The sequence below is a fragment of the Cydia amplana genome, chromosome Z (genome assembly GCF_948474715.1).
Source record: "Cydia amplana chromosome Z, ilCydAmpl1.1, whole genome shotgun sequence".
In the NCBI taxonomy this organism is placed as follows: domain Eukaryota; kingdom Metazoa; phylum Arthropoda; class Insecta; order Lepidoptera; family Tortricidae; genus Cydia; species Cydia amplana.
The window spans coordinates 26,961,085-26,988,315 of NC_086096.1; the positions used below are offsets into that span (position 1 = coordinate 26,961,085).

Genomic DNA, 27,231 nt, shown 5'->3' on the forward strand with positions numbered 1-27,231 from the left:
CTTTCAACCCCTTTTTCGTCACCTTAGGGGGATGAATTTTCAAAAACACTGAAATTAGTTTTCTTGTGTTTAAATTTAATATCTTTTTGCAAATTTTCAAGTTCCTACCTTAAAATAAAATTTGCACCCCAAGACGAACTTTCATCTCCTTTTTAAATCCCTTAGGGGTTTGAACTTCCAAAAACGTTGCAATTACCTTATTTTGTAATCGGCTATCATGCCTTTCTAAGAAGTTTCAAAGCATTTGTTATGGATTCAAACTTTTAACCCCTTTTTTACCACTTTACGGGATGAATTTTCAAAAACGCAGAAATTTGTTTTCTTGTATTTTAATAATATATCTTTTTACGAACTTTCAAGTACCTAGCTTAAAATAAAATTTGAACCACATACAAACTTTCAACCTCTTTTTAACCCTGTTAGGGGATGAATTTTACAAAACGCTGAAATCACTTTTCTTGTCTTTTCATTATATCCCCAAATACAAAGATTCCAGTCCCGCGCTCGAAAAAATGTTTGATATCCATACAAACTTTCAACCCTTTTTTCACCACCTTAGGGGATGAACTTTCAAAAACGCTGAAATTAGTTTTCTTGCATTTTAATAATATATCTTTTTACGAACTTTCAAGTACCTAGCTTAAAATAAAATTTGAACCACATACAAACTTTCAACCTCTTTTTAACCCTGTTAGGGGATGAATTTTACAAAACGCTGAAATTACTTATCCTGTCTATTAATAATATCCCCAAATACAAAGATTCCAGTCCCGCGCTCGAAAAAATGTTTGATATCCATACAAACTTTCAACCCTTTTTTCACCACCTTAGGGGATGAATTTTCAAAAACGCTGAAATTATTTTTCTTGTATTTTAATAATATATCTTTTTACGAACTTTCAAGTACCTAGCTTAAAATAAAATTTGAACCACATACAAACTTTCAACCTCTTTTTAACCCTGTTAGGGGATGAATTTTACAAAAGGCTGAAATTACTTTTCTTGTCTTTTATTAACATCCCCAAATACAAAGATTCAAGTCCCGCGCTCGAAAAAATGTTTGATATCCATACAAAATTTCAACCCTTTTTTCACCACCTTAGGGGATGAATTTTCAAAAACGCTGAAATTAGTTTTCTTGTATTTAAATTTAATATCTATTTGCAAAGTTTCAAGTTCCTAGCTTAAAATGAAATTTGCACCCCAAGACGAACTTTCATCCCCTTTTTAACCCCCTTAGGGGTTGAATTTCCAAAAACGTCGCATTTACTTTATTTTGTAATCGGCTATTATGCCTTTCTAAGAAGTTTCAAAGCATTTGTAATGGATTCAATCTTTCAACCCCTTTTTAACCCTGTTAGGGGATGAATTTTCAAAAACGCTGAAATTACTTTTCTTGTCATATAATAATATCCCCATATACAAAGTTTCAAGTCCCACACTCACAAAAATATTTGATCTCCATACAAACTTTCAACCCTTTTTTCACCACCTTAGGGGATGAATTTTCTAAAACGCTGAAAGTATTTTTTTTGTATTTTAATAATATATCTTTTTACGGACTTTCAAGTACCTAGCTTAAAATAAAATTTGAACCACATACAAACTTTCAACCTCTTTTTAACCCTGTTAGGGGATGAATTTTACAAAAGGCTGAAATTACTTTTCTTGTCTTTTAATAATATCCCCAAATACAAAGATTCAAGTCCCGCGCTCGAAAAAATGTTTGATATCCATACAAACTTTCAACCCTTTTTTCACCACCTTAGGGGATGAATTTTCAAAAACGCTGAAATTAGTTTTCTTGTATTTAAATTTAATATCTATTTGCAAAGTTTCAAGTTCCTAGCTTAAAATGAAATTTGCACCCCAAGACGAACTTTCATCCCCTTTTTAACCCCCTTAGGGGTTGAATTTCCAAAAACGTCGCATTTACTTTATTTTGTAATCGGCTATTATGCCTTTCTAAGAAGTTTCAAAGCATTTGTAATGGATTCAATCTTTCAACCCCTTTTTAACCCTGTTAGGGGATGAATTTTCAAAAACGCTGAAATTACTTTTCTTGTCATATAAGAATATCCCCATATACAAAGTTTCAAGTCCCACACTCACAAAAATATTTGATCTCCATACAAACTTTCAACCCCTTTTTCACCACCTTGGGGGATGAATTTTCAAAAACGCTGAAATTAGTTTTCTTGTTTTTTAATATAATACATTTTTACAAAGTTTTAAATTCCTAGCTTAAAATAAAACTTGTACCCCATACAACCTTTCATCCCCTTTTTAACCCCCTTAGGGGTTGAATTTTTCAAAATCGCTTCTTATCTCTTGTACACTTTATAAATGCAACCTAGTGTGCAAATTTCAACTTTCTAGCTTTTGTAGTTTCGGCTCTGCGTTGATGAATCAGTCAGTCAGTCAGTCAGTCAGGACACTTGCATTTATATATTGTCCTATAATAGGTGAGTTGGTCTTAAACAAAAAATATGCAATAAAAATGTGTAACTGTGGAACCCATAGTGAATCCTACTCGTACATGATCGGTTTTTATATTATGTACCTATAAGATATTTTCAACTTTATACTTTATAAGTGTACCTACATAATATTTACTTATAAGCAGTTGTCACGTAAAATATTTGTAGATTTTTTTGGAAGTATGTGTCACATCATCATCATCTTCCTCGCGTTGTCCCGGCATTTTGACACGGCTCATGGGAGCCTGGGGTCCGCTTGGCAATTAATCCCATAAATTGGCGTGGGCACTAATTTTTATGAAAGCGACTGCCATCTGACCTTCCAACCCATAGGGGGTAAACTAGGCTCTTATTGGGATTAGTCCGGTTTTCTCACGATGTTTTCCTTCACCGAAAAGCGACTGGTAAATATCAAATGATATTTCGTACATAAGTTCCGAAAAACTCATTGGTACGAGCCGGAATTGCAATTCGCACGCTCTTACCGCTAGGCCTCCAGCGATTTTTTTGAAGTATGTATAGCACAAAAAAAATATTTAGAAATGTAACATTTAAGGTAGGTAATTAAAATACGGTATAAACATTATTGGAGAAGACTTGGAGGAAGTGTCATAGGGATCTACATTCGATGCGTGGAAAACAAGTTCTTTTGTCTAATTATAATCCATCGGCAATCACGCGAGCGCATAAAACGAAAATCATTTTTTTTTCACTCCCTAAAACTCCCTTAACCTAATAACAGTAAAACAAAAAATAAAATATAGAGGGTTACCAACCAGCCAAAGAATTATAAGTAGACCCCGGATTCTTGTCGCGATCACGTGACAAAAGGGTGATTTGGGGAGTAAATGGAATGGTAGAACAAGATAATACTTAAATTATAAGATAACTATTATCATTGATAATAGTTAATTCTAATATATACACATATTATATATACCATTTCCTGTGGGACGAAATAATTGTATACCAAAAAAATATGACGTACTTTTTTATGTTATCTTATAATTTAAGTATTATCTTGTTCTACCATTGCATTTACTCCCCAAATCACCCTTTTGTCACGTGATCGCGACAAGAATCCGGGGTCTAATTATAAGTAGATATATGCACTTATCCCAACGCACCTCACGTTCTACTCTGCACGGGGTTCATTGCCGCTCCTACCGCCGTAAGTAACTATCAACACCTACATTATCAAGGCTACGATCGAAGATAGAGTCAAACCAAAGAAAGTCTGCAGCGCAATAATTTGACATCGAATTAAAAAACTACATATGGCAATGTTTTTTAGCAGTCAGTAAACGTCATGCACTATGGTATGTGTTTGTCAAAATCGTTTAAATATTCGTTGTGTTTTGTGATGAACGGAATAAACATGGTGAAACCTTACAAAACCGGCGTGCGGGAGTTACTTTGCCGCATGACGAATAATTTTACACTTGTAAAAAGTCAGCACGAGGCGATTCAAGCTGAAAAACGACAATGTTTACAAAATTTGGAGTTGATGACGGGTAAGTGGAATGAAACATCTTAATACTTCACCATATGTACCTACTTAGATAATATAATATTGGTTTAGACTAAGGTTTCACAGCAAATTGAACACACCTAATAGGTATAGGCATACTTATGAACTTCCTCTAACATTTCGAGAAACTCGTTGGTACTAGCCGGGTTTTGAGCTCGAACCCACAACCTCCATGCTTATGCTCACGGCATGGGTACCTACTAGTTAAAGCTAAAATTTATTTTCAATATATGTTTAGGTATTGTTTTAATGGTTTATTTCGTTTTTCCGAAAACTTTAGTTCGCAAATTGCGGGCAATTTCTCTGTCAACCTAATTACGCCTTAATGGGAGTAAAAGAGAAAGATGCTCGCATATTGAGAACTTCGGTGTTCGCGGTAGGCCCTCTGTACCTATTTACCGCCGTCGCGGATATTACAAAAGCTTATTAATTTTGATGAAGCCAAATGTCACATTCTCCCAATATTATTTATCAATATTAGTATATGTCTACATATTAATAGTTACATCTAAAGTGTCATTCTATAGAACTTGCTAACTATGTAAACAAACCGCCATACTAAAATTGACAGTGAATGTCAATTTACTAGTAACTTTTGTTTACATAGCAAGTTCTATTGCTGTTCTAGACGGTAAATATGGTAGAAATTTCACAAGTATCAAGACTATTTAATCCATTTTCTGTGGTGTTGTCGTATACTGATTTTTAAAAACTACTTTTAATCTAGCGCTGCAGACTTTCTTTGGTCTTACTCTAATCGCTTCAGCACTGAAATAATACCGGTGGAATACCGGTATAATATTTTTTATTTTAATTGTATTAATTTAATAGTGAAACAAAAGGCGAATATACCACATAAAAGTAAATCGGTAAAGATATTAGGGGTACATTAGCCAACACTGTTTCCATATATTTTCAAATTTTATTTTGTCCGCCTTAATTAAATTTTGCACCCTGCCGGAACTTTATTTATTTAAATTCTCATTTAATTGATTTTGAGCCTTATGAAAAGTCGTATAGAGTAGTAAATAAAATTTTACATCCGACTTAATGACAACTGGTTTTATTCGGTTTAACTTTAGAAAACGCGTATCTCGACAAAGCCATAATGTAGAAAATTGTCAACAACCAAATGAATTATTAGAAATTAAATACGTCACGTGTGACATGAACAGACAAGGAAAGCAAGATTAAATGTATTGTTTCTCTTTCTTCTTTCAATGGAACGCTTTTCCTAAAAGGAGGCCACTAAACTCAAAACGCTATCTTAAAAAAAAACTTGATGGGTCAGTGACCTGTCCCAGTAAAGTGAGGTAGTGTGCGTGAAGTGCGCTTGTGTGAAATGGGGTAAAATGACAGAATCTGAAAATTTACCCACCTCTACCGTCACCTTAATGTAGGCCACGACCACACTGAATTTCTAAAACCTTCCCTAATTTGCATTGCATACACATATGATATTAAAATTATGATTACCAGGGTTTAAAGAGTGACACAGGAGTATGTAACCCTGGCAATGAGTGACGCTAAAACGTTGATTCAACCATATAACTAAAGTTCAAAACATTAGTATTAGCATTCGCATAGCATAGCCATTGATTTACTTTTAAAACTAAAAGAAATGAGGATATTTATTACCAGCTCCAGTTTATAGAAATTTTGTTTATGAATATTCACCGTAATTCTGAGCCCTATCATCCATCCGTTTTTAGGGTTCCATACCCAAAGGGTAAAAAACGGGGCCCTATCCTATAGACTTCGCTGTCCGTCTGTCCGTCCGTCTGTCACCAGGCTGTATCTCATGAACCGCAATAGCTAGACAGTTGAAATTTTCACAAATGATGTATCTCTGTTGCCGCTATAACAAGAAATACTAAAAATAAATATTTAAGAGGGGCTCCCATACAACAAACACGATTTTTTTGCTCTATTTTTTGTTGATGGTGCGGAACCCTCCGTGCGCGAGTCCTACTCGCACTTGGCCAGTTTTTAGGGTTGCGTACCCAAAGGCTAAAAACGGTCCCTATTACTAAGACTCCACTCTCTATCTTGAAATTTTCATAGATGATGTATTTCTGTTGCCGGTATAACAACAAATACTAAAAAAGTACGGAACCCTCGGCGGGCTTGTCCGATTCGCACTAATCCGGTTTTTTTAAATATTGATAGTGGTTGGACCTGTTACACTTTGTGTAATATAATCCAGTAACTTTGTTGAAATGAAAATGATAATATATATTATATAACTAGCCCTAGTTGCTAAGAGCAGGAAGAAATATAGCATAGATTGGACCTGGGGAGCAGCTCATTCTCCCCCTTTTTGGGGTATAGGCACGGTACGTTCTCTTGGATATCGGGCCAGCTTTGTTAGACCTTAGGAACAATTGTGTCAAGTGGCATCACCTGATTCAATCTCCTATTGTAGCACATTTACATTTAGTCTTCCATAAAAACGACTTGAAAAGGTACTATAATAAACTAGTCCTTTAAAAACCGCCCAAATAAAAAAAATCTTGGCAGTTTTTTCGATTTCTGACAAAGTTGCGTTCCGCACTCCAGGTCATAAACTTGGATTATTCATTGGGCCAACATCATAAACATGTCTGCAAAAAATTAGAACTACCGGATTTGACGCAAACGGTAAATGTAATAGTAATGACTCCACGGCCGATTCGGCCACGGCGACTGCTTCAACTCCGTTGCTGCCTCTGGTGTGCTCGCAAGTGGCTGACGTAGCCGATCTTGTTACAAAAAGTTCGAGAACATTGCGGGCATGCGAGCACACCATTTGTGTAATTATAATGTATTGCCGCAGGTGGTCTGGCTTTTATTTCGTCGCGCTTGGCATCCAGCTCCAAGCACCGTCGCGATTCATATTCAGTTACTTTGGCATTTATTGCAGACCGCCATTCCGCTCGTGTGGCTGCCTGCTGCTCCCATCGCGCGGGCTCTATACGACACTTTTTCATGTGCCGCTTAAGCACATCTTTGTACCTGAGGAATTGGCCGCCCTGTTTCCGCCTGCCCTCCTCAAGCTCGGAATAAAAGATGCGCTTAGCCACACGCTGGTCGTTCATCCGCGAAACGTGACCGCACCACCGAAGCTGACGTCGCATGAGGTATACCTCGATACCACCCACATTTGCTCTACGCAGCACTTCGGTATTCCGAACACGATCAGACCATCGGATCTTCAGTATCTTGCGTAGGCATCTGAGGTGGAATCGATCCAGCATGCGAATATGGCGGCGATAAACGGTCCACGTTTCAGCGGAGTATAGAAGGTTGGGCAGCACGACTGCCATATACACGGATATTTTAGTGGCCAGTTTTAAGTCGTGTGAGCTGAGGACCTTGTGGTCTAACTTGCCAAAAGCTGCAGCCGCAGCCCCGATCCGGCTGCTAATCTCTGCATCAAGGTAAACGGTAAATGTATAAAGTTATTAATAGGCCTATAATATCATTTGAACAAAAACAGAACCAATGCAAGCAAACAAATGCATGAATTACTGAATCACAAATCAGTAAAGATGTGATTTAATATTTTAAGAATTCGCATGTTTTCTCTAGGATCATGACATGACAATGAGACCACCTATATGTACCCTTTAAAATAAAATAACAGTTTAGATATAGTCTCAAAATCAAGGAAAGCTCCTAAATCAAAATAAATCCCACAAAATGAGACTATTGAAAACCTCCTCCTTCCCATAAAATATGAAATGTTAAACAAATGTACTGATCATAGTGATCAGGTCTTATCTTAGGTTATGTCTTAGCTAAAGAATGAATAACCACAATAAAACCCAATGTTTCATATGATTTCCCACATAATTTGCCAGTCTCTGGAACTCATTATTATTAGTTTTGTCATAATTAATATGATTTTCTGTTTATAACATGTATTTTGCATAGTCCCTTAAGAATTTTCATGATTTTCTTATTTCTCATAATCTTTACAGAATGATAAATTGATATAACAACCCAATTAAAACTAACAAAAGCACAGCATACTATAAGTCTACCACATAACTTTAAGATTTGTGTGTTGACTGTGTTTGCATGATGTTTTCTGGTGGAAAGTAGCTAAATTTTGGGATTAAATTTAATTGCAGTATTTAATGAATAATTACCATACCTCGCAACCGAGCTAGCAAATCTGTAGCAGTTGTACGTCAGGGTTATCACTACTACGCATAAACTAAAGTACAAAAAATATTTTTTCTTTGTTTTCAAACACACCAATATTTTCAAGCAGTGAAAATTCCATGGTAATATTTGAAAGAAATGCGTAAAAAAACGTGATTTTATAAACAAAATAACAGATACATTGAAACGCATCTAATATTGACATTGACCTGTTAATTTATATTATTTTGATGGTAAATTAAACCGGGTTATATCGGAAGAGGGTCAACAAGGTTCTCGATCAATTTTATTAATCTTACATACAATAAAGTTAAAGCAAAATGGTTCATCAGAATCGCCAACCCTGACACAAAACTGTCATATGCTACGGTTTTGCTAGCTCCGTTGCGGGGTATGATAATTACATAACATTATAATCACTCACAAACACTGCTCACAAACAGCTCTAGGCCTAATAACAAGCTGCTTAGTAAAAACATATTATGGCTGTTTATTGTTAAACAATATCTTTTTACCATACCTCGCAACCGAGCTAGCAAATCTGTAGCAGTTGTACGTCAGGGTTATCACTACTACGCATAAACTAAAGTACTTACAAAAAATATTTTTTCTTTGTTTTCAAACACACCAATATTTTCAAGCAATGAAAATTCCATGTTAATATTTGAAAGAAATGTGAAAAAAAAAGTGATTTTATAAACAAAATAACAGATACCTACATTGAAACGCATCTAATATTGACATTGATTTGTTAATTTATATTATTTGACAGTAAATTAAACCGAGTTATATCGGAAGAGGGTCAACAGGGTTCTCGATCAATTTTATTAATCTTACATACAATAAAGTTAAAGCAAAATGGTTCATCATAATCGCCAACCCTGACACAAAACTGTCATTTACTACGGTTTTGCTAGCTCCGTTGCGGGGTATGCTTTTTACTTACCACTTCAGATAAGTGGTAGTCTGTATCATTAATTTTTTAATAGGATAATGATATCCTACTTCAAATAATCTGCACGGCACACATTTGTTACATATAACAATGGAGAAAACTGGGTTTTGACTCTACTTATCATATGAGACATATAGATGTAAATAAAATCTAAGGCAATATAAAATATCAAGAACCAAAGCCAAAAAATAATGCATCATAAAATAATATTGCCTGAAGCTTAGGTTGTCATTGATGAGCATAATGAAAAATAATCATAAATAATAATTCTTTGCAAACACACTCGTAGTACTTACTGTTCAAGACTAAACTGTTCTGGGTGGGACATAGTTCATATGATGTTTTAAACTCCTCCAATGCTTTTTTCATCTTTCCTAACTTCTGCAATGCTTGTCCGTGGAGGGCATGTGCTGCTGCGTTCGAGCTGTGTACATGTAGGTATTGTTCCACATATCTGCGGCAGTTAACATAATCCCCCACTTCAAAATACAGCCGCCCAATTGAATAGCCCCGAGAAGTAAACTGAAATATAAAAATCCTAGTCAAATACACGTCACTTGAAACATCATAATCCCGTCCGTTGACGGAACCGCTCTTACCTCTTTCAATGGTAATTTTGATATTAAACTCTCCACATGGGCATCAATATCCTTTTTCGTTCTATACATTTCCACGATCAAACACCGAGTTATTTATATTCTGAAACCGCGAATTATACATAGACGAAAGAAAGCGCATGGAGCAAAGATGCGGTAAAGGTCTTCGTCATTCCGGTATCTTCAAGTAAAAAGGGTAATGTGTTCAGGGTTGCCAGATCATAATTCAATTTACCATTGATGCATAACCTTGGAGGATATAATCAAACGGAGACGCCATGTCTGTAATTTTCTGTACAAAACAGTCTGCCGATTTTTGCGGGGGAGGGGAACGTCAAATGTATGCGTAACGTAAAAATAGCCATGTCAGATAAACGTCAGTCCATACATTGTGTATGACCGTTGGCCGCCTATTTTCGACAGAGGGGAAAGCCTGTTAATGGCTACTCCGTTTAGTTGTATCCTCCAAGTGCATAACAGACTAAAGGCATGATAAAGAAAAAATACGTGGATTTCTACGAACTTTATACGACTAGAATTAATTCGTTTGTTCAAGAATATTGGCGTTAAATGGAATAGAACTTCATTTGTATATTCATTCATCTGAGTAAAGATCGGTTTTCCTAGGATAGCGGTGTCGTACTGTATGACGAATGACGCGTCACATAGCGGCCGTCGCCATACTAAATAATACGGCTAAATATGGATATCGATGTCGACGATGTCGTAGTATTTGTATGGAGACGGCCGCTATATGACGGCACCGCTATCCTAGGAAAACCGATCTGTAATGAACTTGAACACCCAGTGACAAAATCATTAGACGGTATTGGGAGATTATAATATTTAATCCTCCATTAATGTTAATTGGATTTACCCTTTACATCATTGTAATTTTAAACTGGCAATATTTGGCTTTTTCTGGAATGATCGCAATATTTCGCTCAGTGCATTTTGAATAAAATACGTTATGCTACTTAAAGCTAGTGTCACACGATTAGAGATATATATTTTTATTCTTGAGTAAAATCCAAAGAGTAGTATAATATATAGGACAGTAAACTCTCTAGCTCCGCTCCTTACTAGAGTCCTACATTAAACCCACAAAGTGTAATGTGCCTTATAGCCTTTATGTAATTGCGAATATATTAAGTAAGATTGTTGAGATATTTTCTATTTCCTTCATCACGAAAGTGATCCCTGTGGAGTCCCACGCACACACTGCGTGCACCTCATCCACCGCGATTCTCGCACATAGTCTGGAACTCTGGAGGGGGCTTTAAACAAAGATAAAAGATAAGATAAAAGATAGTTTATTCAAGTAGGCATAATTACAATGCGCTTATGAACGTCAAATAAAGCCGCGAACGCGAGTGTGGTGAGGGTTTTAAGGCATTTCAGACCTGTCCGACGAGAACAATTTTTTGCCAATCTGATTAAATTGTCCGTTGTCCGATTGTCAGGAAAACTATACTCATCCTTTTTTTTGGGTGCTAGTACTAAGACAAAGATAGTATGATTCTCTCTGTCTATGTTTGAAATGAGACAGTCCTTTGACAAACTAGAGTAGTACCTTTCGAACCTTAGTACCACGTACCGTCTATTAGTACCTTAAAGCCGTATCCGACGAGCTACGCAAATCGACCGATTTGATCAGGAAAATAATTGGCGCTAATCTCATCTAGCGTTCACACGTACACAATTTAATCACCAATTTGCATTCCGTAGATACTAAATTCAAAAATTGGCATTAGTGTGTCCGCACCTGCTGATTTGATTGGGGAATCAAATTGGCGTTTGCGTCCGCACGGCCTGATTCGATCGGACAATTTCATCAGATTGACGAAAAATTGTCTCGTCTGGACTCCACTTAGGCCCTTCTCTCACGAGGCTACTCTCAAGCGATTTGTGTTTCGTACGCGTATCCTACGCGTCGCTTGTGAGTACCCGCCATATTTATTTCCTACTTTTCGCACACGACGAGACGCGTCGACGGCGCGTTTGATAACAATGATAACAGTCGCACGCTACTGTCTTGCTGGTCGCACGCGACTCGAGTCGTATACGCGTTGTATACTCAAGATGGCGGCGGAACAAGTTTTTAATATAAATTTCGTTCAAGAGGTGGAAAATAACCATGTTTATATAATTATAAGCTGCCTGATTATGTAAGTTTGTAGGTGTCCAACTTTTTTTTTTGTAAGTTGTGTGTGTAGTTTTTAAGTAGTTAAGGTTCTATTATTATATCAGTTTTAATGTATTCTCATATTTGATTCAAAATGTAATTCATGTTTAAGCTGATGGCCTTGTTGCCAAAGCTTCAATAAATTAAAAAAAAAAATGGGATGACATTGACACCTTTTGACATGACATTCTATGCTTGACTGCAATGAAAAGCTTGACTGGCTTTTTGGCTTTGTCTAGTTTGTCTATATAGAGGAGAAAACTGAAGCTATCTGGATAGCGCACAGCGGCTATAGTTGTATTGTTAGTGATATTATTGCATGGATTCCATGAATAATAGTAATTATTTTCAAGATTTTTACTACATTTTAATAGTTATACTTGTATAAAATTATTTTTTCCTTTCATCAGATGTATGAACGGACTCGGGAAACGTATTACATTTTCTAATTATTAAGTCTTGCTCGAGGAAATCAATCTGATAGAAGAGAAGAAACCCATCACAAGTGAAGAAGTCGCTATGTGATCAGCAAGTCAAAGTTGCTTACATTTTGAAAAAGAATAAAAGTAAATATTGAACATGGGAGACTCGGACATTACTTATGGGTCGACAATGTCGGCAGAGTCTATGAAGGTGATTGCTGAAAGTGTAGGTATCGCGACCCTCGGTGACGACGCTGCTAAAGATCTCAGTGACGACGTATCATATCGACTCAAAGTTATCGTGCAGGATGCTATGAAGTTTATGCATCACTCCAAAAGACAAAAACTATCAATCACTGATATTGATCATGCCCTAAAGGCTAAAAATTTTGAGGTATGTTCATTGGTATCTAAAATATTTTCAATTTAGGTTAATCTAGTGTTCAGAAATTATAATAGGGTATTAGAATTTTTTTTATGAATGGTATCTGTCGATCAGGGTTGTTTTGAGGATCAAAGCATTTGACCCATTGTCTTAAAGCAATGACAAGGTATGGGACCCATTGTCTTAAAGCAATACAAAAGTCCCAAATGATGGTCAAAGTCTGGCACTTTACTGACGAAACACTTCTAACAAAATGGCAATACATTGTGACATCACCAATCACCATGTAACATTAGAAGAATTTTGATGTATGGAAAACCAGGAAATTGCGATTATGTTGGTGAAATATTGCGTTTATGTATATGGATGCTTACATTTTTTTTAAACAAAAGTAAGAAATCAAATGGTATCATTATTTTTTTCTATTTAGAAGTTTAAAAAAAAATTTAAACTTTAAGGTCTTGTATTTTTTTATTATTCCCATATATTTTTTAAATTTCCAATGCATTGTGATAAATTCATTTTCTATCTATTTAACTAGATTTAGTTATAAAATTCAACATGTGTCAACAACCCTATTCTAGCTGTAGTTATTTTTCAGTTATGGTGACATACACTTTTGTTTTTCAACAATCAATTACTCAGCAGTTTATTTAGTCTGAAGTTTATAATTTAATGTTTCAAGTTAGTAATAAAATTAATCTTGTGTATTTTGATAAATCCAACTTTAAGATTGTGATATAGTGTTTTAATTATGTTACAGCCTCAATATGGATTTGTTCAGCCAGATTCATTACCCTTCAGATTTGCATCTGGGGGTGGAAGGGAATTGCATTTTATAGAAGAGAAAGAAATTGATTTAAATGAAATTTTGTCAGCACCTCCACCAAAGATTCCATTAGATGTTTCTATGAGAGCTCATTGGTTGAGTGTAGACGGGGTGCAGCCAACTGTACCTGAGAACCCGCCCCCACTTTCCAAGGAATCCCAAAAACTGGAATCAGTTGACCCCATCAGCAAGCTCAGTAAACCTGCCAACAAGGATTCAGCAGGTAGAGTAAAAATATTGCTTGAAGGAGTGTTTTTTGGAATAACATTCTACCTTTTTTTAAAGAACTTTATTGTGCGAATTGTAGTTATGTATATGTCCGTGGCCAATTGTAAAATCCACCAGGTCATAAAATTCCTAGGCATATCATGAAACGTCGCCATTTCATTATTTGACTAGCGACCATCTGCCATATCGCCAAATGTTAGCCTCTTCCATACATGTGAGTATTTCCAATGGGTAAATGTAATCATTAAAAGAAAAGAGACGTATTCTATTGCATAATAATTTAAAAGTGATTGTGACTTGTGTTAGTGCATATTAGGTATTTTGAACATTTAAATACATGTTTATAGTATGTACTAAGTAAGACTTTTTAACCAACCAAGTCACCCAAAAAAAAAATGTCCTATCATGTCACATGCCATTCATTACTAACTACATTAAATGCTACAAAAATGCATTATACGCCAATCAAATTAGATTTTTCCAAAGAATTAATTCCCAACAAGCTGGAAATGATAACAAAACGATTTCATGATTAGAACAAATGTTTCCACTTGGATGTACCACGTTTTCGACAACAAGCAAAAAACTGAAAAGAGCAAAAATTTATGTACACCTTCTGGGATTGAGCAAACTCGGATTATACACCAAATGAAAGTATTAAAATGATTTCCAGCTTGCGGGGAATTAATTCCTCAAAACGCTATTTTTGGATCTAATTTGACTGGCGTATATGAAGTTAAGTGGATATGTTAATGACACATTTGGCTTTACATTTGACTGTATTTTAACCATCCACATCAAGAGTAAGTTGTAAAATTAATGTTTCGCCATAGTTTAGTCAATAGGATCTAATCTAATATTTTTGTTGTCAGGTAAACCAATATGCGGGAAGGCAGCACGGTTGAAGGCGTCCGAGTCGGTGCACGTGAAGCAGCTGGCCACGCACGAGCTGAGCGTGGAGCAGCAGCTCTACTACAAGGAGATCACCGAGGCCTGCGTCGGCAGCGACGAGGGCCGCCGCGCGGTCTGTACCACGTATCACATCTACCAATCATTTCCTGATTTACTTGCTATTCATTTTTTTGCCATTGTCACCTATACTGTACTTACTTATACTGTTAAGTTTTAAAATTTTATCTGGGGGCACGGTAGTGCCCCCGCCAAGACGAGCAAAGCGAAGCGCAAGGGCACTAGCTACCTTTTCTCGAAGCGCTTCGTCGTTTTTTTGAACCCTCTTAACTTGGGTTTGGATTATACCAGATAAACAAAACAATCGGGATATGATGTCAGTAGTGGACTTATTAAGCATAAAAAATTTCAATTGCATAGCTCTAATACTTTGGATTTTATTAATGTCTAAAAAACCCCGATTTCGTCACTGACTCATTCACTCACTGTTGATCATCAAAACCTCTAAGGTACTTCCCGAAGTCCTAGGAAGCTGAAATTTGGTATGTGAGATATTATTAGTCCACAAACAACAAAATAATTCAAAAACTTGAAATTATTAGCCCCTAAGGGGGTGCCAAGGGGGGTGGAATTTTGTATGGGAAATCGATAACCGCGGAACCGATTTAGTTGAAATTTGGTATGTAGATAGTTATTGTTATGGGGAAGGATATTAAATAGTTTCAACCCCAAAATCACCCCGTAAGGGTGAAAAGGGGTGGAAAAAGGCGTTAGGGGAAAAAGGGGGTTGAAGTTTGTATGGGGAATCAGTAAAAAAGCAGATTTTATATAAAAAATACCCCCCAAGTACGTATTTCAGGATTTTTAATAGTAAATCACCCGCAACCCTTTAAATCGGAAGATTGTCATAAGCAACTTACAAAAAGATGTGAAATCCCACCAAAAACATTTTCATGTAAAATGTTGCCAAGACGAAACCATAAGGCTCGCACTGATAAAAAGTTATCAGATATCTTGTAGAGCCAAGCTTCTAACTCTACAGGCCCTACCTTCACAGACTCTACACCTTAGTCAAAATATGTGGCTTGGCCGTTTCATTACAAGAACTATTTTATAATAAAAAATAATGAATAGTGAATAAATTTTTCACCTTACGCCCATGTCACGAAACGGCCAAGCCACATATTTTGACTAAGGTGTAGAGTCTGTGAAGGTAGGGCCTGTAGAGTTAGATGCTTGGCTCTACAAGATATCTGATAACTTTTTATCAGTGCGAGCCTTATGGTTTCGTCTTGGCAACATTTTACATGAAAATGTTTTTGGTGGGATTTTATTTTCTCTAACATGCTCGGAAATGTTCACCTCATTTTAGCAAAAATAGTACAGGAAATTCTTCTTTATTGTCCAAATCTCAAATTTAAAAAAATCTAACTATCGCGGTCCTGTTAAAACAGGACGGACGCGGACGGAAAGTAAAGAAACAATACAGTAATAACTTATTACAATCTTCACTCGCTTCCTGCTACAATGCCACAATTTTATTTATATTTTTATAATCTGTTTTATGCTCAATAGAACGTCATCTTGCCAAACAATATATTTAAACGTTTTTCTGCTTGAGGTAGTCAGGAAGATAGTCAGAAAGACTTTCTAGTCCAAGCACTGAAAGAAAGAAGATATAATTTGGCTTGTATAATTAATTTAAAATGGTATACATAATGGTTTCCATCACACTCGCTCAGTAAATGTGGAATTGCACGCAGACTTAGCGGGAGTAACAGAAATAGCGTTTTCCCTAGGGAGTAATGAAGTTTCTAGTACCATAATGAACAGATTTTTGTCTTTATACTTCATTTTTGTATCGCAAGTGTGATGAAAAACATTGTGTGTAACTCGGGGCGTAATAATATTGCAAACTCGAGTCTATAAATCGCTCCAGCAAGCCGTCGCGATTTAACTTACTCTCGTTTGCAATATTTAACTTACGCCCCATGTTGCACAATGTACTATTAAGTCACAGACAACCTAATGTTAAATTATGTTTGTAATTTTATTATGTATTTTGATTATAGGTATTAGTTTGATAACGGTAGTAGGTACGGTAATAGGTAGGTATTATTAGGTACTTATATTAATACAGTAGGTAAGTATTATGTATTTGTTTTTATGCAGGAAGCGTTGCAGTCTCTGGCGTGCGACCCGGGGCTGCACGAGATGTTGCCGCGGATGTGTACATTCATCTCTGAAGGTGTCAAAGTCAATGTTGTGCAAAACAACTTAGCATTGCTGATCTATTTGATGCGGATGGTGAAAGCGTTGCTGGATAATCAATCACTTTATCTGGAGAAATATGTAAGTAATTAAATAGTACCTACTCAAATACTAACCCGTCTGAATATATAATTATGTTACTGGTAATAAACTCTTTATTTGTGCATTACAGCTGCATGAGCTAATTCCGTCGGTATCAACCTGCATAGTTTCTCGGCAACTTTGCTTACGGCCTGAAATGGACAATCATTGGGCTTTGAGGGATTTTGCTGCACGCCTTATGTCTCAAATTTGCAAGACTTTCAATACCTCTACGAATAATTTACAGACAAGAGTAACGCGGTAAGTACCACGCCGCGGGCACAGCCAGTAGGTACCATATATTTACATAAAGGAAAACTCACAATATGAATTATCAATTTATTTCCAACAGATTATTCGCAAAGGCTCTCCAATGTCCTTCTCAAACGGATAATGAACCAGGTGCTGGGCCATCGATGGCTAATATGAAAGAGTCGGAAAAGACTCCACTCGCTTCACTCTATGGAGCCATACAGGGGTTAGCAGAACTTGGTCCAGAAGTTGTGAAGGTAATATTTCACCATTACTATGGGATTCGTTTACTCTTCAAAATGTAGCAGCTCAGTTTTTAAATTAATAATAGTATTTAATGAAATGATCCAATAAATTTTATAAAGCGTGCAAATCGCTTTTAACTCTTTTCCACTATCGTTAGAAACTAGACGATTTTCCCAAAAAACCAACTTATCAGTTTTTGTAGACCTAATTTCGCCAGAAATACTTTCATTAGACAAGCCTCTCACGATTACAATGTCAACTTTATAAAGTTAAGATATTTTCTGTCTTTCGGTAAATATAGTAGTGCTCTGCGGAGCTTAATTTCTCCATAGCAGTGTAACTGTTTACTGTCATTGACATTATTGATTATCTTATATTCCTATATGCTACCTATGTATTTTTGTAACCAACCCTTAATGGTAACAATTGATACTTACCTACTTTTTAATTGTGTAATTGTTACTTTTGTGTCTAATAGGACCTGGTTGGACTTGTTATGAATATTAGTATTTTACATTTAACACATTAACTGCCAGCGACTCGCTAGGCGAGTTCACTGTTCTTAGGCGCTTTTCGCTACATACGGTTTTTCCCGTGTTATCGGCTACGCTCGTAGCGCGTAGCTCGCGCTGGCACTGAATGTGTTAATGGAACTAAGTATAGCTCTAATTGGTTTATCTATAAGTTAAATAAAAAATACATTTTTATGCGACTGTTTGTTTCCTAATTAGATAACTACAACTACATGTATTCCAAATATGTAGTTACCTTTTAAAGATTAATTTGAAGAGAGTCACATTTCCCGAAAGTCCAATGTGCTGAAGTTTAAATTCTGCCACATATAAAAAGGGTTAAACCAGCAGTCTTAGGGGCACTTGCACTATTCACTAACCCGGGGTTAACCGGTTATATCTGGGGTTTAGCATGGTATCCAGTACAATTAGACACTGGATTAACGGTTTAACCGGTTAACCCCGGGTTAGTGGAATGGTGCAAGTGGCGCTTAGAGTAAATATTTGAACCGTACTCGTAATGACAGTGGCATATCTACCTATATGTTGTGTGCAGGTGTTGATCTTACCGCGCGTGCGGTGGCTGGGCGAGCGCGTGGAGGGCGCGCTGACGGGCACGGGCGGCGCCGACCGCCTGGCCGCCGGGAACCTCAAGCACCAGCTGCTCAAGGTGCTGGCGCCCGTGCTGCGCCAGCTGCGCCAGGCGCCCGACCAGCCGGACGACTACAAGTAACCGCTCATACCTCATCCTACACCACCCTTACGCCTCGGCTTATGACTTTAATAACCCTACTACTTACCTTTTAGCCTCTGAAATACATGGTCGTGGTTACACACCATATACTGTATCCCTCTCTATGGTAACCAAAAAGTAAGTATAATGGGAACCTTCACATGAAGTGTTCAGAATTAACAGAAGCAATAAAACGAACTGGCAGGGTAGCAGACACTCGGAAGCAATTTTTATTACGTAAAATGTGCAGCATGTTGTAGGTTCGCCACCTAGCAATGACGGTTCATGACGTCCAAATGAAAATTAGCGAGAGAACTTAATCCCATTTTCCCAGCTTCTGTAGTTGGTAATGTTATATTGATTTTATTGAAGTGGGCTTTTGCAATAACTTACAGAAAAAAACTATCAAAGTGCGACTCGGGTACACTCTTGATTTATGGTGTTAAAGATGTGTGTGGTTTGCAGGCGCGACTACGGCTACCTGGGCCCGAGCCTGCAGCAGATGGTGAGCAAGCTGCGCGCGTCGCCGGCGGGCGGCGCGGCGGGCGGCGCCGTGGCCGTGGTCACGTGCACGCCGCCGCTGCTGCCCGCGCCGCATCTGCCGCACTCCGGGCTCGCCTCCAAGACCGTTGGTAAACTATCACTTTCAACTTTATTACAACATTGTGGTAGGTATAAAGCCCTTGCTACACGGTCGCCGACAAGCCCCTCAGACCGCGTGGCCTTGGTCTGGACGGACCGTGTAGACAGTTGTTTCCAACAAAATTTGATCAAAACTGACCAAGGTCAGACCAAGGACAGACGGTTAGAAGGCTTGTCGGCGACCGTGTAGCAAGGGCTTTTAGTCTAATTTGAAACAGTTCCCGAAGTCCGAATAAATTGTAACTTAGCATATCTACCAGTGGCGGCGCGTCAAACATATCCATAGGCAAGCCGGGGCTAATTTGGCTTACATAGGGTTTGCAATCCGGATGCGAAATGTATGAAATTATCCGGATCTGGATCCGGATCCCCGGATCTTCCCATACATTTCAGATCCGTCGTGCAAACTGCTCAAACGTCCAAAAACAGGCAAGCCGGTGGGAATCGGCTTTTATGGACGCGCCGCCACTGATATCTACGTAACCAATGATTTATAACTCAAGATAGGTAATAGGCGTTCCAAAATTGAGGCGCTTACCTTGTGACAAATTGGACAAGTTGCCTTTAGTCGCGGCTGGACAAGCGAGAAATGTGCACGTGCTAACGAGCTCCCGCACACCGAAAGAGAAAGAGACGACCTTATGTTTAACAACGAGTGTGACAAAGATGGATGGAATGAGAAAATGAATCCAAAATAACAGATTTTTTCGTAGGCACAGAAATAAATATTGTAGTATTTTTTGTGCTCCTCAAGTATGAGTATAACCTATCTATGGTTATATAATATCATTGTACGTAACTCCGTAAATTGTCACCGAATGAAATGTGCCGGTCTGAAGTTGGCCATATTTCTATGGCTGCAATGAACCTCGTTGAGTTTAGGGCAAAGTAGGTACGGCAGCAAAAATTTATATCGCACCTAAATAAAATTATTACCAAAAGTTAACTTATAACTTAGTATACACTTAAACAAATCCTGACGCCCACTGCGGTGTACGGTGTACAGAATCATTAATTCTACAGTTACCATTTAGGCAGTACAATACCAATCCCCCTAGTGCACACTTGCATCCCTGGGTAGCCTGAGGTGAGGCTTTCGGAACTGTAACAAGTTTTTCTTGCAACGTTGTTAGTTGTGTACAAGTGATTCTATTTTTAGTCGACGTCTGTCCGTAGATAGCTTGGGCACCCGAAACGTGATGATGAGCGCCGGGTCCGGGCCGCAGTCGCCGTCGCCGGCCACGCCGCCGCCGCAGAAGTTCGTCATCGTGTCGCAGCCGAAACCGCCACAGGTTAGTGTCAGCGCGACATCACACGCCCATCTAGCCAACCCAAGTAAGTTCATCGTACCAATATCGTACCCAACATGGGGCCAATCATTTCGCAGGTCTGAACACATAGGTAAGCTTTTATATAGTGTATGTTGTTTGCACGTAACTCTTGTTGGAATGTTGTTTGCATTAATAAAAGAATAGAATAGAGGAGGCTTGGTGTCAACACACCTGTTCCCAGAGCGATGACGCCTCGCCCCTAATGAAAATTTATACGTTTCAACTACATATGTATCATCGGAATCATTCCGATCTTTGTAGCGCTCATGCCTATAAAAAAGCGTTAAAGCATTTAGTCTGTTTTTGGGACATTTTGAAATTTCAGCTATACTGGTATCTATTGCCAATTTGGCACGACAGCATATATTGAAGCATAAGTTGCATGCCTGCATGTCAATACATGGTGCCGTTCAATTGAATAACTGGTGATAGTTGAGAAAGATTATAAATATTTTTTGTATATTCTTCTAGACTTGTAGACTGTAGTAGAATGTCCTGTTGTAATAGTCATTTACTATGTTTAATTTTCATATTTAAATTAGAGCATATACATACATACGGTATGCACAACGATATTGTTCTTGATGATAAGAGTCCGCAGTTTATATTAGTAAATGTAATTACGGTTTACTTGACGAATCTTTATTATGTACGGATCCCCAATCAAATCAAAGAGTGTTGGCATTCATGGAATCTAAACGAACATTTCCAATTAAAATGTATGTAAATATATACTCTAATATAAAGTATGATTGTTCCGCATTTTGTTTTGCATGTCCAACGTGGGTAGAGTTAGAGCACCACCAAAGTATTGTTTTGTTTGATCGCTAGAGCCTGCCGCCGAGTAGCGCAGGGCACGCGGCCGTGCACAGCTCGCAGTCCGCGCGGCCGCAAAACGTCCAGGTATGGCCCGTGCACCTGCAGGCCGCCTACTCTCATACATTACCATCTTACTATATTCAATTCTTTTGTTGTTTATGAACCATCAAAAGGTTTTGCCTTGTTTTGAAGACAGTGCATATTATATTTATAAGTTACAAGTGATCCATTCATCATTAGAATGAATAGGTTAATATCCATTCTTGAAATCAAATCATTGCTAATACACACCATCGGGTTTCTTATTAATACGACCTTGTAATATGACGCACACCAATCGAAGTTAAATAATGATAGCTCGTAGCGTGCAAATAATTAGACTTATAAACACAATACCCTATCATGGGTAAAGTTTTTCTCACGCCACAACATAATGCTAACTACCTACCTATTTTGTAAGTAGATACGAGTAGTTACTAGTATCTTGCCTACCAGTATAATGCTATATAATTATTGACGACTCATAACACACATTCAAATGGAGTTCGATGAAATACAAGCAAGCCCTCAAGAATGAATATCGTCTGTAACTATTTTGTATACCTACTTTGGCTGAACGAGAAGGTCATTGTTATAAAAGTACAACACTGCGCGGTGACTACAGGAAGCCTAGCCAAGTTGTCAATCATACATACATTGGCAAACGTCAAATCTAAAAGTAAAAATGTAACGAATGCATAGTGATAATTTCTAATTTCGTTTTGCGTTTTCAATAAAGGATCCATTGTTACTTGGTTAGACTCCAGCAAAGAAGTTACTCACTTTGCATTCGTAGTGAGGTGTTGTGATCTGAGTTCTGTAATTGAACTTAGCCGATAAACCCTAACACGATCATGAAGCACGGTCCCACTCCTTATAAAAAGATACACTCACGTGCACACACCGGTATCCCAGTAATAGTGAAATAACGTATTCTAATATGTAGTTATTCATACATATTAGATGTCATATGCCGTGTGTTGCGTACTCTATCTATTACGTTAAGGGCACCAAAAACAAGCGATGTGCCCTCCGATACTAAAGATATTCTTTGATAATAATAAATAGATTTAACAGATAATAGGTACTTAAGCGCGCCTTTCGCGACATAGGACAGAAAGACCGTCTTTCCTGCACGGTATTTCGGAGTGCGCGTAACGTATTTCTCTTATTACAATATAATGGGCGGCTGAGCTAGTGATGTATGTGTTACGTAGTGGTTAGCGTGTGTTGTGCATGTACTGTGGTTTCCGTAGTCGGTGGTGGTGACGAGCGGGCCGGCGGGCGCCGCGCCGCCGCCGCAGAAGTTGGTGGTGGTGGGCCTGCCGCCAGCGCCCGCCCCGCCCGCGCACGCGCCCGCAGCCGCATCAACCCAGGTTAGCCAGGTCCGTATTTTCACTGTCCAGTGTCTTCAAAATTCCAATCTTGACACGTTCAGAAAACCAATGAGTTCGCAATCGACTTAAGAATTTTAAATAGGAACATTGCTAAACTAAATCTCTACGACTTACAGTGGGCTGTTTTTTGTGCATGATCTTATATCAAATTAATCAAATTATTGTTAAGATCCAGAGTATATAAACCCACATGTACAGTCACCTGCAATAATAGGTATATTACACAAAGAAATGGTAAGTAGTTATCAGTCTCGTTTCATTTATAACTAAACTTTGGAAATTCCTTTGAAAAAATAATGTCAATAATGATCTGTTACTAATCAACAAGTATAAAAACATGTGGTAATTAAAGTGGCCGTAATTATAATTACCCAAAGACGTGTGTGAAAATACGGACATCATATGGGATACTTATGGAATTTGTGGGATAAATGCAGACAGCCTATTTATTACTTTTGTTGCTCAGAATAAACTTTACTTACATTATAACTTCACTGATAGTTTTTCGTGAAAATTCCTCGATTTTGTAAGTGTTTGTACAACATTTTTTCATGTAGTCTTTTCTGTGATGGCTATATCTTTGAAAATGTAAGAATAAGAAAACTGGTATTTTTTACATACTTATAACAGTCAACATTTCTTGCAGTTGCTCTTCTTGATTTGTTCTTTTTTACATAAAACCATAGTGAAAAAAATACATAGAGTGCTCACTCCATACATCAGTTCTGACTATTAATTTCAGTGTCTACATCTAGCATCGAGTAGCGGAACTATCAGTACTGCTACTTGACAATAGATGTAGCACCGACCGGAAAGTCTTATCTCAACAGCATAAGACTTTCCGGTCGGTGGCTACATCTGTTGTCAAGTAGCAGTACTGATAGTTCCGCTACCCGATGCTAGATGCTAATAGTCTTTTTGGTACTAAAACTGATGTATGGAGTGAGCACTCTATGTATTTTTTTCTCTATGATAAAACTTAGAACAAATCTTGTTTAAATGTACGGTTGCTTGCGTGTAAGTAGAACGATGATTAAACGCGTGGTGTTGTCGGGCAGGCGCCGGTGTCGGTGGTGGCGAAGCCGGTGTTCGCGCGCGGCGGCAGCGCGAGCGCGCCGCCGCCGCCGCCCGAGATGGACGACCTGTCACACCTCGCCTGACGGCCCTCCCGCGCCAACACGCAACCCAACAACAAATCCTCCTGACACGCCGCATCCAAATCTTCCTCTACTGGCGAAAACAAAAAGGACATTATATTTTCTCAAAGATAATCATAATTAGGTATTGCTTGTAATATGTATTTGACGAGAGGTCTCTAGCTCTACGTTTAGATGATTTAGAATTTAGATGGTAAATCTGAGTGGAATCCAGATCGTTACCCCATCGTTACGACCGTTAGCCCATTAACTCACTCTTAAATGGATTTAAGAGTGAGTTATTGGGCTAACAGTCGTGCGAGCACACAATATGTTTTGTAGTACGACATGATAAAATACACTAATATCCTTTATGTCCTAATTGGAGCAAGTCATCACGCGAGCTTTTTAACACATTTTCCCCACGCGATAAAATCTCATCGTATGCTCGTTATTTTTTCCTGCTGCACGATTGAGACAATGAGTATGCTAACTTGACACAAACAACAACACGTCCCTCTAGATAACCTGAACAATCTATCTGGCTGTCCGTCGAGAACGGATGGTATTTTGGCGTGTGGTTGACATGTCTAATATTGAATTTAAATATCCGTCGTTCCAAATATGTATGTCAATCAGCCAGTCAGTCAGTTGGTCTACGTCAGGTCGCCACGGAGGTTGGAAGCCACGGCACAACCTTTTACGCGTTTGCATAGGTAATACATCTGCGGATAATCAATTATAGTTTGTCAAAGGACTGTCTCATTTTAAACATAGACAGAGATAATCATCTTTGTCTTACACTAGTACTAGCACCCAAAAGAAAAGATGAGTATGGTTTTTTTTTGTTTTTATTTACTGCCAAATTGGTTTGACCAACTATAAGTGGGTTACATTTGTGCACAGCCCATACACAGCTATGCACAATGTATTCCAAATAAATGAAGTGACTGAATTTATCTGTTTTAAATCAAGGTAACACTAACGTAAATAGATAAGAAAAAATATGACATATGGGAACGGTTTATGTGCTTTTTTAACTTATCGAATGTAGTTTCCGGGTAGTCTCCGTGGCGGATTAAATTGTTTATGTATTTTTTCTAATGATCAAGAGTCTCACGTGCCCTACCACCAGGACCAGTAATAAATATAATAGGACCAGTAATACGGTACGGAATAAGGATCATAAGGAACCTTATTCCGTACCGTACTCATCGGGTCAACTAATCACATGCGCAAAATACTATTATAATGTACGGATATCAACACACCAGGCAGGCAGGTTAAATTGATTAACCAAGTTTTTCAATTATGTGTTATTCTGTCCATAACGCAGGAGGTAAAATAAGTAAAAGCAAAGAGAATAGATAGTATAGAGGGGTCCTGTCACAGTAAGTTTACTACCATCTACAGCCGATTAAAACTCAAAATAAAAATGTATAAAACTATAAAAAAAGTACACACACTATATATATATATATGGATAAATGACTTTATTATTTTTATAAAATTCGACCTATGTCCTGTCACTGATACCTGTGTTTAAATTGTTAAATATGTACGGTGTCGTCAACGCCATCTAGCCGAGCATAGGCCAAAGGCCATCTATCCGAGAATGACTTTTTCTTGATTTCCGAGGCACGTTTTTTCCTTAGACTTTATTCATCTTATACGGAGTTACACATGTCTTCTGTAAAAGGTTTAATTTAAAAAACAAGTTTCTAATAAATTTCATGATAGTGTTATAAACTATCTCTAAGTAAAGTTATTTTACAGTACCTATAAATATGGCGCTACTTTCCCGCACTATTGCGGGAATCAGCATTTTCCGTGCATATGTCGAAAGTTTAAAGGGTCATGTACTGTAAAACGTTGTACGATACACGTGCGAATAGTTAATTCGCAACTCGTGGCGATTTAAAACACTCCCTTCGGTCGTGTTTTCATTTATCGCCACTCGTTGCGAGTTTCCTACTTTCCGCACTTGTATCGTAAATAACTATTATAAGCATAATAGCGTAACCTAAATATAAGCCTAAATATAAATAGTAGGTATCTACACAGAACCGTGCTACTACAGTTTACTTCTCCATATTTATAACTGTTAGTAAATTTAATAAACGACTATGTTTAAAACCGATATGTCGTTTTTCATTTGTATCTCTTGACATTCCTTTTTAACCGATAGCGCGACGCAAACGAGGGTCCTGCCAGATGGCGGATGGCTACCGGGCTCCATTAGCTTAGTTTTACGTATATTACATCTGTGCCAAGTGAATTCATCCGATACCAAAATTTGCACCTCCCATACATTGGGTCACACTACTTCCCGTAGTATTAAGTCAGGTCAGGGTGGCCAAATCCGTCAGCGGGACAAATCCGTCCAACAACATTTGTGGCTATTCTAACAACAGTATGCACTTGCTGACTCGATCGATAAAGCAGAGAGCATATTTAATACCAGTAGTCAAAAACAGATAGCGCTTAGTCGCCAGTAAATGAAAAAAAATACGCTATTAAAAGTTCAGATGCGCTCCGAACTCGATATCGAGATGAGTACCTATGCTGCTCTGTTTTGTGAAGTCGGGATGAGACGATGTAAGTTAGGTCTTAATGAGTATGTTTATTATATTGTCCGATATGCATATTTATCGGTCTCTTTATCCATTTTACGTTATAATCTATTGGTGAGAAACTATGGGTGGTTAAAATTAGTGTTTAAAAAATTAGCGAGTGGACAAATCCGTCAATTGTGAAAAGGGAAAAATCGTCATGTGCCGGAATTTCCCTATTTCATATATTGCCCACCTTTTTTGATTTGGCTCACTTAAGTGTAACTCATACTCATGAGAGGTGATGCGATATTCTTAAATAATTGTACAATTTCTCATATACATTCGTGATAGCTATCGTAGATCAACCTATATCTGTGCTGTATTATTTAAAATAATAAGCACGTGGAGTAAGCACGTGTACAGTTCTTTGGCGTCTGGTGCCTTGGGAGCAGATCTAGCGCGTCTCAAAGCCATCGTGGAGCCAGAATCAGGGGCGTGGCTCCATGCTTTGCCCTCATCTCAGCTAGGTACCATGCTAGATAATGACT

At 37.8% G+C, this 27,231-nt stretch overlaps 2 protein-coding genes across 6 annotated transcripts in view; one reads left to right on the top strand and one right to left on the bottom strand.

Annotated features, from left to right (window-relative positions):
- Positions 1 to 9,888, bottom strand: part of LOC134661371 (E3 SUMO-protein ligase RanBP2-like) — a 54,510-nt gene extending 44,622 nt beyond the window's left edge. For all 3 annotated transcript variants that reach the window (XM_063517411.1, XM_063517412.1, XM_063517410.1), the window contains exons 1-2: positions 9,715 to 9,888; positions 9,412 to 9,637 (exon numbers count right to left, since the gene is read on the bottom strand). In XM_063517411.1, the coding sequence (XP_063373481.1) occupies positions 9,412 to 9,637; positions 9,715 to 9,783 (295 nt within the window). In that variant the 5' untranslated portion in view covers positions 9,784 to 9,888. The remainder of the gene's footprint in view (positions 1 to 9,411; positions 9,638 to 9,714) is intronic.
- A 2,393-nt stretch (positions 9,889 to 12,281) lies between these two features.
- LOC134660970 (transcription initiation factor TFIID subunit 6-like) lies at positions 12,282 to 24,236 on the top strand. 3 transcript variants are annotated; one of them, XM_063516855.1, is made up of 12 exons: positions 12,282 to 12,712; positions 13,467 to 13,755; positions 14,633 to 14,784; positions 16,842 to 17,021; positions 17,113 to 17,282; positions 17,374 to 17,530; positions 18,588 to 18,760; positions 19,230 to 19,396; positions 20,583 to 20,698; positions 21,569 to 21,640; positions 22,852 to 22,980; positions 24,051 to 24,236. In XM_063516855.1, exons 1-12 carry the CDS (start codon positions 12,476 to 12,478, stop codon positions 24,150 to 24,152), a joined length of 1,944 nt encoding a protein of 647 aa, XP_063372925.1. In that variant the 5' UTR covers positions 12,282 to 12,475; the 3' UTR covers positions 24,153 to 24,236. The 3 variants fall into 3 exon arrangements, with proteins under 3 accessions (XP_063372925.1, XP_063372926.1, XP_063372927.1); XM_063516856.1 differs by lacking the exon at positions 21,569 to 21,640; XM_063516857.1 differs by lacking the exons at positions 21,569 to 21,640; positions 22,852 to 22,980 and having other exon boundaries at positions 12,283 to 12,712.
- Positions 24,237 to 27,231: the final 2,995 nt, after the last annotated feature.

What these genes read in the sequence shown, in the direction of transcription:
- LOC134660970 (XM_063516855.1), top strand. Translation starts at nt 12,476, where the DNA reads ATGGGAGACTCGGACATTACTTATGGGTCGACAATGTCGGCAGAGTCT. An exon ending in CACTTTATCTGGAGAAATAT is followed by an intron (nt 17,022 to 17,112) that starts GTAAGTAATTAA and finishes TGTGCATTACAG; the next exon opens with CTGCATGAGCTAATTCCGTC. An exon ending in GACCAGCCGGACGACTACAA is followed by an intron (nt 18,761 to 19,229) that starts GTAACCGCTCAT and finishes TGTGGTTTGCAG; the next exon opens with GCGCGACTACGGCTACCTGG.